The following is a 13,259-nucleotide window of genomic DNA, read 5'->3' on the forward strand; positions in this document are numbered from 1 at the left end:
CAGCGGTTTCTGTAAAGACATGGCCGACTGGGACAGCCCTCACAGTCCCCTGTAAACCACAGCGGTTTCTGTAAAGACATGGCAGACTGTGACAGCCCTCACAGTCCCCTGTAAACCACAGCGGTTTCTGTAAAGACATGGCCGACTGTGACAGCCCTCACAGTCCCCTGTAAACCACAGCGGTTTCTGTAAAGACATGGCCGACTGGGACAGCGCTCACAGTCCCCTGTAAACCACAGCGGTTTCTGTAAAGACATGGCGGACTGGGACAGCCCTCACAGTCCCCTGTAAACCACAGCGGTTTCTGTAAAGACATGGCAGACTGGGACAGCGCTCACAGTCCCCTGGTGCCGACAGTGGCGGATCGTCGTTTTGAACGGGTCTCGCTCTCGCTGAAGGAGTACCTGAGGAGGTTCTACCCCCCGGCGGGGTCTGGCGCCCCGCGCGGCAGGAGGGACACGGCGGCCTTCCGGGACACGGTCCGCCAGATGCAGGAGTTCTTCGGCCTGGAGGCGACGGGGCGCCTGGACCGGCCGACGCTGGCGGAGATGAGGACCGCCAGGTGTGGCGTTCCCGACGTGGAGAACTACAGCTTCCACCCGGACAGGCCCAGGTGGAGGAACCACACCATCACGTACAGGTGCGCTCCCCACCTCCCGCACCCACTGCCAGGGAAACCCACACCATCACGTGCAGATTGGTTGATTGAAAACTACCAGAACAAATGCTGCCGTGGCAACTGTGGTTATCTCATGGTACATCTGCTGGGACTACCATTATCAAAGCAGTATTCTTCTAATCTATTGAAGCCATAATCGTTTTTGTATTTAAATGTATGGAAATTAGTTCCAAACACCTTTACCGCGGGAGTTGTTAATTTAACTTCCTGATTCCCGACACTGATTAGTGATGAATGCTGCGTTGGCTGCGTATTAAAGTGCTCCCTCCGTTCCCCCTCAGGATAGAGAAGTACACACCCGACCTGAGGAGGGAGCAGGTGGAGGCCTCCTTCCGCACGGCGCTGAAGGTGTGGAGCGACGCCGCGCCGCTGCGGTTCCTGAAGGTGGAGCGCGGCAAGGCCGACATCGTGATCTCCTTCCGCTCTGGAGGTGGGTGGGGGGGGGGGGGCTCTGGGGGCGGGGGGGAGGGGCGGTAACCCACCAGCGCGGCTCTCTTTACCGCTGTTGGTAGACGTGCGAGCCAATCAGAGCCCGCAAACTGTGCGTCAAACACCGCCATCGTCACCTCATATTGCCCCTTTCCGCCACCCCCGCCATTAACAGATCACGGAGACTACTTCCCGTTCGACGGGCCCAAGGGGGTGCTGGCCCATGCCTTCGAACCCGGGGAGGACATGGGCGGGGACATCCACTTCGACGAGGACGAAATCTGGACCGTGGGACACCGCGGATACGGTAGGGCGCGCCTTTAACGCGGTGGGCCCGGCAGGACCGCACGCCGTGGCGCTAAGTCATGCAGATGCACCCGCTCATCAGCTTCACCTCGCAGCAGTAATTGCTGCGGAAACCTCGAGCGTTTTTAGTCCTCGTTGTGACATGCAGCATAAAATAGTTTTGAGTTACAGGGTTCTATATGCAGGTATGTTTGAGATATGAATCTCAGTTTTGAAATACCTTTGGATATCTTTACAGAATTTCTTACCCTTAATTTAATTTCTTACAATTAAGGTCAAGGTAAAAATATCCCATTCAATATTTGTAACTCCATTTAATTGTATTTATTTATTTATATAACCTCTCTCTCTGTGGCTTGTTTTTAGGGTATAACCTCTTCACTCTGAACTGTTTTTAGGGTATAACCTCTCTCTCTGTGGCTTGTTTTTAGGGTATAACCTCTTCACTCTGTGGCCTGTTTTTAGGATATAACCTCTTCACCCTGGCCTGTTTTTAGAGTGTAACCTCTCCACGGTGGCCTGTTTTTAGGATATAACCTCTTCACCCTGGCCTGTTTTTAGAGTGTAACCTCTCCACGGTGGCCTGTTTTTAGGATATAACCTCTTCACCCTGGCCTGTTTTTAGAGTATAACCTCTCCACGGTGGCCTGTTTTTAGGGTATAACCTCTTCACCGTGGCAGCTCATGAGCTGGGACACTCTTTGGGTCTGGGCCACTCCAGGGACCCTTCGGCCCTGATGTACCCCAGCTACAGATACAACGACGTGGCCCCCTACACCCTGCCCATGGACGACACTCTGGGCATCCAGGCTCTCTATGGTATGGGGTTTGGAGGAGAAGGGTTTATATAATCATATAATCATACCAAGGTGGCAGTGTGAAATTTGTGTTTTCAAACCCAGCACACTGCCACTGAGCTCTTGATTAAACTACACACTACAGGGGCATAAAATAAATCCTCCTCACCCTTAAAACTGCTGGTCTGCTCTATCCAAACCCAAACCTACATTCTATATGTTTGTGTTGAGCTGTTCTTGTCTGGATCACGCCATTGTACAGGTGTTCAGCTTATAGCTCACTCTGGCCTTGAAAATGAATGTTGAAGAAACAAGTGTTTATTTCTCTTTCCCAAGGGTCCCCGAACTCCAGGAAACAGCAGACCTCGGCGACTCCTGACAAGTGCGACCCTAACTTATCCTTTGATGCAGTGGCACTGATTGGACAGGAGAGGGTTTTCTTTAAAAACAGGTACGCACAGGGACCACTCTTTACAGATATGTTTAAATATCAGAAGTAATGTACTGCTGAGCTCTGTCTTGGTTTGGTAATCTTCAAATTATGCTTCAATAATCTTCCTGAGATTATGCTTTTTATACATAGGGAGACAACCAAGACTGAACAGTGAAATTGTGAGTAATTCCAGCAAATAATCACCTGATTAATTCAGTAAAATAATTGATGTAATTAAGAGTTTGGACGGAAGAAAATGTAGAAGCATCTGTGACACTCCAGGACCTGGGATTCCATTCCCTGCTCTTAGGTGAAACTACAGATAGAGATCATTTGTTTACATTACCCAGAACCCCCTGCTGCTTATTGTTTCCTTTGGTACTGTGGTACAGGTTACCTAAATTAAGTTCTGAAATTGAAATTTATTTAAAATGTTTTGTTTTTTCAAATTTTGCCAAATGATAAATACACTGTCAGACTCTCAAAGTTTGTTTAAGGAACGAAGATTGTGGAAAGGTGGCATTTATGTGTGCCTGGCTCCCAGGTTCTTACCCAGCATGCTTCAGTGCCGCCTGACGGTTTACACCTGTGCAGGTACGTGTGGCTGCGAACGACCTGGGCGGGGCAGCGCAACAGACTGAGACAGGGCCCGAGCAGCAGCTACCTGCCCGGCATAAGCTCACCTGTGGACGCGGCCTATAGCGTCCCTGCTAAGGGCGTGAGCTACCTCTTCACGGGTAAAGTATGGGCTTCAAGGCACCACTTAACTCTTACAACACACTCCAGGCTGGAATTAAGCGAAAATCTCTGACCCTCACCCCACACCCTCAGCTAATAATAACCCTCGTACCTGGCAGCGTCTGCGCTATAGACCTCCGAAACGGAGGAAACAGACGCGGAGCGTGCGCCGGTAGCGAGACCCATGTTCCGCTTGGCGGCGCGCGTGCGTTTGTGGAGCGCTGGCGGGTTTTCTAAATCTGACGAGGTCATCAGTTTCTCGCGAGTTTCCGGGTGCGATTACCGGTTCTCATCAGCGTCTAGCTTCTCGCCCTGTTTGTTTTCAGGCCCCAAATACTGGGTGGTGCAACAGCTGAACACGCGGGGCCATTATGGCTCCATATACGACTTTGGTTTCCCAAAGAGAGTCCGGAAAATAGATGCTGCTGTACACATGGAAGAATATGGAAAGACTTACTTCTTTGTGGGAGATGTCTATTACAGGTAAAGTATAAGCGTGTTTAACATATCAAAATTGAAAAGTACAGTATTACATATACAGTAGTAGGCAATTTGAATTAAGTGTAAGTTATTGTTTATAACGATTTTACTCATGTTTTATATAATCTATTGATTTTGTCTGCATGTTGCTAATTACACGGAAGCAAAACAAGTTTTATACACGAGTCTTCTCCTAAAGAAATGAACAGAACAAAATTTGTGAGATTAAAGAATAGCTCACTGAATGCTTGGCAACAATTTGTCTGACATGTTTCAACAGTGACTGATTCACTGAGATAACAGCCGAATGCTTTGCTCATTTACACAAAAATGGTTTAACTCATGGACCTTCTGAGCTAGGTTATTCAACAAAAGACAAGAAGGCCTATATCACGCGAAACTGAACACAGGGGACGTTTAACCACTGACTTGCTTGGGCATCTACTGATTCAGAGCGCTCTGGGCATTTGTTAACACAGAGGTTCTCAGACAGGGGGGAAAGTCCACCGGTCAGAAAGTAAAAGTCCTACCATGTGTTTCTTCCATCCATGGACTCACCCAACTGATTTCATTAATTAGCTCTACCTCCTGGTTTAAGAATTGGATTATTAATCCTAATTAGCAAATCAAAGTGATTGGAACAAAATACTGGGGAGGACTTTTACTTTCTGAAATCTTAATTTTCCACCTCTGGACAGATGTATGCCTCAACATTTATCACAAAATAGTCAAAATACAATTAATGAGACAGAGGCTTTGCAGATACTGTACAGTAAGCGGTGTGCCCACACGCTAAACTCACCTGACAGTGAAAACGCTACTCTGACAGCCTCTAGAGGGCCGTAGAACATCCTGCTAGTGTGCATAACACACACACAAAAAAGATTTGTAAAACAGTCAGCATTTTCACGCACTTGCGTAACTTGTAAGTAAAGCCTGCTGATGTCCATGCTATTTACAGAATTTCCTGTGTTATCTATACACGTCCCACCAGTGGATTATAAAATTCACTGATGGATCTAGCCCGCTAAAGTTTGTTTTCTCAATCTGTGTCCAGGTATGATGAAAACAAGAGTGTCATGGATCCGGGGTTCCCGAAGAGTATTGCCACAAACTGGCCGGGAATTGGAGGGAAGATAGATGCAGCTTTTGAACTGTCAGGTACGTTAAACCTAACCAGCCTAATTAGGGTGCTGTGTGTCAAATCATGTTAGGCTAACACGTATGCATGTTACCAAGTGGGTTTATAGGTGTTCGAACACAATTTGTACATATAAACGCCACAGACAATGATTTTGTAATATTTAAACCACCATAGTGGTCACGCCGTACTGGAATGAGCGTGAGGAAATGACTTTCAGGACATTTATTTGTATGGTAGGCATTTTGCGGCATGCTCAGCGTGTGATTGTGAAATCGTACTGTCTGTTTCGCCCTCGAAAGGCTACATCCACCTGTTCAGTGGGGCGAAGGCGTATAAATATGAGGTGAAGAAGAGACGTGTGGTCTACACCGTGAAGGCCAACGCGTGGCTGGGGTGCTGATGGCGCTGAGGACGGAGAGACAGACGGACGGACGGGATGCAGTGGACGTACGCACAGGACATGATGGAGGAAACTAAATCAATATGTCTCCGAATGTAAAAAAGAGAGGGAGCTCTTTATTGAATTAGCACAAAGACCAAAGACCAAAGGCCCTATATTGTATACAACAAGTTGGGAATAAAGGCCGACTGTGTCTTTAACATTGATGTTTCTTACGTAGCCTCATTGAATTTTCATGTGTTTAACCTTACGTTTGTATGACTGTGAGAAAGGCCAGTGTGACACTTGTGTTTCATTTTCCAATTCATGCTAACTTTAGAATATGCTGAAAACTGAAACAAATGTTTTATTTAACATAAAACATACTTGTGAATTGTAAATAGAGCATTATTTTTTGCTTGTAATTGCCTTTCCTCGATAAAGCACAGATATATGTAATTCCCAGTACTTTAAAACAGTTATATAACTCTTTTAAAAATATTGTTATTTAATGAAACCAATGTCAAATGTGAATTTCAACCGATACGGTCTTTTTAAATGCAAGTACAGGCATCAAACAGTTGTTATTCACTGATATAATGGAACATTTGCTTTCAATAATGGTTTGGTGAATGTTCACATTAATTATAAACATTTAATCCAGGAACACTGAATATCAGGCTGGATTCAATCAGTGTTAATTTTTAATTCATAAGTAATTATTTGTTAATCATTATGATTGCTGAATTTGCAAAACATGTTTGTGAAAAAAATAAACAATGGTATTTAATTGTCAGTCAAATTAATGTTGGCATTTAAGAGTTACTTGAAACTATTGATAGAATCCAGAGGTTAAAACACAGGAGGCAGGAATTTGCTGTTGGGATGGTTGGGATGTTATCAGGCAATTGATCCTGATATGTGGCACCAGTCAAATATCTGTAGTGTTTGCAGAGTCCTGGGTTAGACCTGATCTTTCACCATTAGTTAGTTGCATCAGCAGTTCTGCTCCCAGTGTAATTATGCACTTTGATCTGTTGATTTAAGATTTGGACCAAAATGGAGGAGGATTCCACTATCATTATATTGACTGCTGTTTGTTTGTGAACATACTGTTCCACCATTTAGCTTGATAGTAGATTAAATAAATCTTTCTCTGTTCTCTTGCTCTCCCACGCCCACATGCACACACAGACGAAAACACCTGGTTGTACTCACACTTGCACACACACACACTGATTTGGATGTAAGTACACACTAATCACATAGTCACGCACATAGTCTGAACTGATTTTTGCACATATTTACACAAAGTATTTCTTTCTCTTCCAAACATGTACTCTGCCATTTACAAATACTCTATCTCTCTCATGCTCACACACAATGTTCTCTTGTGCAGACATACCATGCACACTATTTTTCTTGCAGACACACACACACACACAGACACATGCATACACATTCACACAAGCACAGGCACAAGCACACACACACCCACATGTACACACAGACACATACACACACACTCTCACACACACACACACACACACTCAGACACACGCGTGCACACATACACAAACACACCACTATTATTGCCCCCCCCCTCCCAAACCCTCCCTCTGAGGGTAGGGACCTATCTGTTTGATGTTTGCAGGAACACTGTCCCCCCCCCCCCTCCCAACCCTCCCCCACTCAAACACAGGCTCTGGTCCCCCTGTGTGAGAGGGAGCTCACACCCCTCCACCCCTGTCCCCGATGTAGCATATAAAGCCGGACGGAGGGAGACGACGGGCAGGCCTTCGTCCCCTCTCTGGAGCCATGGCCCTCTGCACCGTTCCCTCTCTGCTGGCCCTGCTCTTTTTGGGGCTGTGCCGTGCGGCCCCCACCCCCGGTCCCGATGTTGCTCCCTCCGTGGAGGACCAGAAGGCTGCTGAGGTAACCTGCTTTTCCACCTCTGCCTCTGCCTTTCATTTCCCACACCTCCGCCTCTTTCCAGCTTTCTGCAGAAGGGCACAAAAAGGGCTTAAAAAGGGGAAGGTATGTGGGCATATACTGTGAGCTGGATATTGTCTGTGCAGAAAATTGATTTTACAGCTGTTATTTTACATTAAGACAGTTTACACACTTTATTACAATAATAATGGTTATCGTTGTTATAAGTATTTGCAGTGACAGTTGTAGTAAACACTAGTAATGTTATAACTATCCAGAGAAATTTACAGTGCCTTACATTAATAATAATTAAAAAAATAAAATATTGAACATAGAAACAATGTTTCTAGGCAAATCATAAGAACAATATTAGAACATAGAATTTAATACAATACAAACAAGACAAGGAGATTACAGGCTTAACTGCTGTTTGACCTGTCAGAAGCCTATTTGACTCTCTCCATTTGGGCTGAGTTCCTTAGAGTGCTAGCCTTTGGAGGTTTCCAGCTGGAATGGCTTTTCTTAATATACAGGGTGATTTAAATGCCCACACCCCTGTCAGACCTCTCTCTGTGATTTTGGGATGCCAGGCAGTTCTTCCCGAGCTCCCCTTGATTCGTGCCCCCCAAGTGATGAAATTGGGTGTCGGAGCTGCAGGGGGGCTTACTCAGCTTCTGAGCAGGCTCACCGTTACCCTTCTTATGAGCAGCCTCTCAGTTCTTATGTTTAACTGTACCTCAGTTAGTCCTGGTGCACTCTGTGGTTGACATAATCACACGTTGTGCTATTGATTGGTTTTGTTTGTGCTTCTCCCTGTGGTGCAACGTCACTTGAAAATACCTTTATCACAGCATGGATTTATATTATCTATTTTCATGGATGCACTAATCAGCTTGTTGCCCATGGATACATGTTTGCTGAAATGAAAGATAGATTCAGATATAAATGCTGAGGGAACATCACAGGATCAAGAAATCTGATTGGATTGACAAATTCTTAGCAGAGCTCTGATTAGCTGTATGTGGCCTTCAGCTTACAAAAACAGGTCTCAAACCATGGTCATAACCCTGTTTCCTTCAATTTTCACACCATCGGATGTAGCCGGCTTTACGTTCAACTGCGGCTGATTTTATCTTGCAGGACTACCTGTCCCAGTTCTACCGCGATGTGGGGACCACAAACTCAACAGGGAGGAGAATCTCAGTGTCGAACTTTAAGAATGATCTAGAAACCATGCAGTCCTTCTTTGGACTGGAGGTGACTGGTAAACTGGACAAAAAAACCCTGGAGGTAATGAACCAGTCCAGGTGTGGTGTTTCAGACATCTCAAGATATGGGCACTTCTACGGGAAGCCGAAATGGGATAAGACCACCATCACCTACAGGTAGAACGTTTTGAACTAAATATTCCAGATTTCAGCCTCTGCTTGCAAGAACTCTGAAATGAAGTAGCTGGTTCATATTCAGTTGCCTGGAAAAAACATAATCTTTGCTATAAAAGACAGTAGCAGTGAAGGACAGTAGCCATAACTACTGAGGGATTCATCGAAACTCCTGAAAGCCCCTCCAATTAGCTAATTACTGATACACAGCATCTTTAACAGAAGTGACAGGCCACACATCAGTGTAATTACACTTCTGATCTTGGCTGTATTTGAAATCCTTGATTCCTCTTGGACCCAGAATTTCCTGCAGATTACTTATCATTTTAAAAGAAACATGTTTTTCACTGATATTCAGGCAACCCTACTTTCATTGGATGGCTAGATATTGTTTGGCAGCCTGACTTAAAAAAATGAAACATTCCCCAGAATTACCCAGTACACGCGGGATCTGAGCCAGAGTGAGGTGGACACCACCCTGGCCAAGGCCTTCAAGCTGTACAGCGACGTCACGCCACTCAACTTTCAGCAGATCCAGAGCGGCACGGCCGACATCATGATCCTCTTCAAAGGGGGTGGTGAGTACGGACCCCCCCATGCTCAAACCAGCACTCTGATTTACGCTCGCTCGGGGGGTCTGGTCCAGTCCTCGAGGATCTACTGGTTTTCGTTCTAAATGAAGTTGCTAAAATGTACATTATTTCTTGGATTTCCTGCCATAAATTAGTGACTCTGCAGATGGTCTATAATGAAGTTGTGGTGACTATTTATTGAGGAGAGATAAGATGCTAAGATGTTAATACCAATTTAAATCTTTAGGCTCATCTTGACTGAAGAAATAATACCGATTGGCAATTTTGCACATTCAGTACAACCTCAAATGTATGCAGACTTTTGACTTTAACTAAATGATTAAGCGCTCAGTAACTATGACGACCAGCAGAACTTTTTGTTTTTCAGATCCAGGATTAGCAACCCCTGTTCTAGGCCAAGTGCATAAAAAGTCTATCCTGCGTTTTTTTTTCTCCAAATCAGATCATGGGGACTTCTATCCCTTCGACGGCCCCAGTGGGGTTCTTGCCCATGCCAACTCGCCGGGACGGAACCAGGGAGGGGACACACACTTTGATGAGGATGAGGGGTGGACTCTGACTCGCAGAGGTAAGACCCAGATAGCACGACCCAATTCGTTGTGTGTGTGTGTGTGGGGGGGGGGCGCAGTGGTTGAGTTTAGTCCCAGCGCTATGGCCCAACCAACACTGCTTCCCAATGCCGCGACGCGCACAGGTGTGAACCTCCTGCTGGTGGCCGCTCATGAGTTCGGCCACGCCCTGGGACTGGATCACTCGCGGGACCGGAAGGCGCTCATGTTCCCCACCTATCAGTATGTGGACACCAACGGATACAAGCTCCCGGACGATGACAAGGCGGGAGTCCAGGCTTTGTATGGTAAATACACGCCATTACGCATGCATGAAGTCTATGGTCTCTACGTTAGCCGGCAAAGCCCAAACAGAACGTAAACACCGGCCTCCCTACCAAACAGTGCAGCCCACTCCTTTCAGTCAAAGACCTTGGTCCCCACCGAAGAAGGACTTTCTATAACAGACTTATAAACTCTTTCTTAGGTACTCTTACATGATTCAATGAGTGAAGATGTACTCACTGGCTATCGTTAATGGTTCCGAGTGTTTATTTAATCTTGCGTAAACATTTTCCCACTTTTTCCCAATTTGTAATGACCGTTTGTCCCGCTGGAATTACCATTGCGCCACCAGTACCCAAACCCCAGGAGCACTGCAGCAAAAACGTGTGCACTCCTATAAGGCAGGTATCCCATGGGCCCTTGGGCTGCTTTTAGGAAGCGCTAACATACAATTACACCCCCCCCCCACCTTTTCTTTACTTCTATTAAGGGTCACGGACACCAACAGACAAACCTGAGCCGAAGCCTGAACCAGTTCCTCAACCATCACCGGACCCAGATACCGAAGAACCCGAAGAACCAGATCCCAAACCAGATCCCAAACCAGATCCAAAACCAGATCCCAAACCAGATCCCAGACCAGTCCCCGGGCCCAATCCGAAAGATGAGCAGTGCAGTCGGGACCTGGTTTTCGATGCTGCCACAACCATCAGACGTGAGCTTTATTTCTTCAAGAACGGGTGAGTCGCGTGCGAATGTCTTCACAGCTTCGTAGCAAAGAAAAAGTCGCGTATTACTCACACAGCTGTTCCTAAAACCCCATGCCAAATGTAGCCGTGTCCCAAAATGTATTTTTGTTTTGAATATTTTTGTTATTTCACGATGCTGACTTGCAGATACTTCTGGAAGAAAAGTACCTGGTTCACCGGGGTGAGGTTAAGGCAAGTGAAACAGACCTGGCCTCAGATTAGTTACGTCGACGCTGCTTATGAAATCAGGACAAAGGACACTGCCTATCTTTTTCAAGGTACGGCACACCGAACCTCCACACATTCAACTGTGAGAAATCAGAAACATCTGTGCATACTTAAAAAAAATATTTCTAGCGTCTGTGAGGTAACAATCCAGAAAATTCGAACATACCGCTCCCACAAAATACAAATAGTTATAAACATAATTTCTAGATACACTTGTGCTCGTACCCTTGATGTTCGATATTCTCTCATTAAAAAATAAATTAATTAAATGTTGCTGTTTGCAGGCAATCAATACTGGGGAGTAAAAGGTTACAGAACCCTCCCCGGTTACCCCAAATCCATATCCACCCTTGGATTCCCCTCCTCGGTGACTAAGATCGATGCAGCTGTCCATCTGTCAACAACCAGAAAGACCCTCTTCTTTGTCAACAACCAGTACTACAGGTCAGCCCCGCTCAGTACCCTCATGTTTCACGTCTCCTGCTTTACATGCTGGGCTTTTTACACGCTCACATCATGGCATGCTTTGCATTTTTAAATAGTAATGGACTTTGGTCCCTTAAAGGTCTGCAGGTTAAAGTCCTTGGTATTTTTGTCAGTACACTTCTGTTTTGAACACTTTGTGACCAGAAAACAGTGCTAACAGTGACATTTATGCCGATTACTCTTCATGATTTGGCATTCCAAATTGAGTGAAAGAAGAAAAAAGTATGGATATAAAGTTGTATACATTATTGCTCCCTGGATTTCCTGCCATAGGTTTGTGTCTTACAGAAAATTGACCACTCTGCATTTGGTCTTTACTGAAGTTGTGGTGAGGGTTTAGATTTTAGAGAGCACAATAGTTTGCCATTAGTGTTACTACCAATTTCCCTGAGGAGGAAAGTATGCAAACAATAAATCCTTAGTCTCTTGACAGTCCTGGCAAAATTTTAAAAAATACTGTGTGGATTTAGCATGTTCAACTTCAGATGTACTGTATGTTGATTCTGGTCTCTGGTATTGATCATGGACCCCTGGCGTATGTTGCAGTTATGATGAGACAACAGGCAAGATGGATCCAGGATATCCTCGATACATATTTTTTGACTTCCCTGGAATTGGATTAAAGGTGGATGCTGCCTTTGAGAACTATGGTAAGCACATATATTACTGTATACACAAACTTAAAAAAGAGGTAAATTTATGTCAGATAAATTGACAGGAGGGAATTTTTAATGGTTAAAATATCTTTTTTTATGTTTAGTTTTCAATTTTTTCAATACAATATCTCTCTCACACTCTCTATACATCATTCAAACATGCTCGGACAATTAGTCTAGAGACTAATTAGTTATCAAAATGATGTATATACTTATACTTAATGCTGTGTTCCTTAACTTATAAGAGAGTGCACATAGTCCATTGTAAACTGGTATTTCTCTGTGAATGATTTTCAACCCAGGACAATTCAACCAGACAGCTGCTATGTTTGTTTGACCTGTTGTTTGAAAAAAAAAGAAGAAAGCATTCATGTGTAAGGCCTTGTTTTGATATATCCTGCATTTTGATATATCCTACAGGTTACCTTTATTTCTCTGATGGTCCACGACAGACTGAGTACCACTACCGCACAAAAAGAATCATCCGTGTTCTTTTAAACTATGGCTGGCTGGACTGCTACTAAACCATATTCTCCATCGGTGTTTTGCAGTTGTGTGAATTCTGGACATTTTGATCAGTTTCGCCGTATGAATAAATAATCAAAAGCTATTACGCTGCATTTGGAAATGTAATGTTTTGACCTCAAAGTATATATAATAAACTCCTTCATATTAGTTTTATTATTGTAATATGAGACACTAACACTATCAAGAAGTATTATAATCAATATCTAAATAATATTCTATTTTTGGCTATTGGCTTCTCATTGACAGGGCAGCCTTTTTGGGAATATTTGGGATTCTTACTAGTCTCCATATGGTAGTATATCTTGCATAAAATGTTGCCCGATTAGCAAAACATCAATTTACCAAACAATTAATCAGACGTACACCAAGCAGCGACTGGAACATAGGCTACATTTGTGCACGTTCATTCTCCACGTATCCAGCAAACAATCAGCCTACAAAACGTAGCAGTAAAAACACTCAAGCTGCTAATGTTGCCCTTTTTTAA

The 13,259-nt window shown here is 44.5% G+C and overlaps 2 protein-coding genes across 2 annotated transcripts; both read left to right on the plus strand.

Annotated features, from left to right (window-relative positions):
- Window positions 1-473: 473 nt before the first annotated feature.
- mmp20a (matrix metallopeptidase 20a (enamelysin)) lies at window positions 474-6,187 on the plus strand. The gene is made up of 9 exons (XM_035384288.1): window positions 474-640; window positions 961-1,109; window positions 1,284-1,415; window positions 2,072-2,233; window positions 2,548-2,662; window positions 3,239-3,381; window positions 3,709-3,865; window positions 4,920-5,023; window positions 5,306-6,187. Exons 1-9 carry the CDS (start codon window positions 489-491, stop codon window positions 5,404-5,406), a joined length of 1,215 nt encoding a protein of 404 aa, XP_035240179.1. The 5' UTR covers window positions 474-488; the 3' UTR covers window positions 5,407-6,187.
- Window positions 6,188-7,137: 950 nt separating this feature from the next.
- On the plus strand, window positions 7,138-12,920 carry LOC118208965 (collagenase 3-like). The gene is made up of 10 exons (XM_035383984.1): window positions 7,138-7,320; window positions 8,458-8,702; window positions 9,129-9,277; window positions 9,735-9,860; window positions 9,987-10,148; window positions 10,616-10,865; window positions 11,022-11,152; window positions 11,387-11,546; window positions 12,135-12,238; window positions 12,665-12,920. Exons 1-10 carry the CDS (start codon window positions 7,204-7,206, stop codon window positions 12,766-12,768), a joined length of 1,548 nt encoding a protein of 515 aa, XP_035239875.1. The 5' UTR covers window positions 7,138-7,203; the 3' UTR covers window positions 12,769-12,920.
- Window positions 12,921-13,259: the final 339 nt, after the last annotated feature.

The sequence above is a fragment of the Anguilla anguilla genome, chromosome 12, assembly GCF_013347855.1.
Source record: "Anguilla anguilla isolate fAngAng1 chromosome 12, fAngAng1.pri, whole genome shotgun sequence".
In the NCBI taxonomy this organism is placed as follows: domain Eukaryota; kingdom Metazoa; phylum Chordata; class Actinopteri; order Anguilliformes; family Anguillidae; genus Anguilla; species Anguilla anguilla.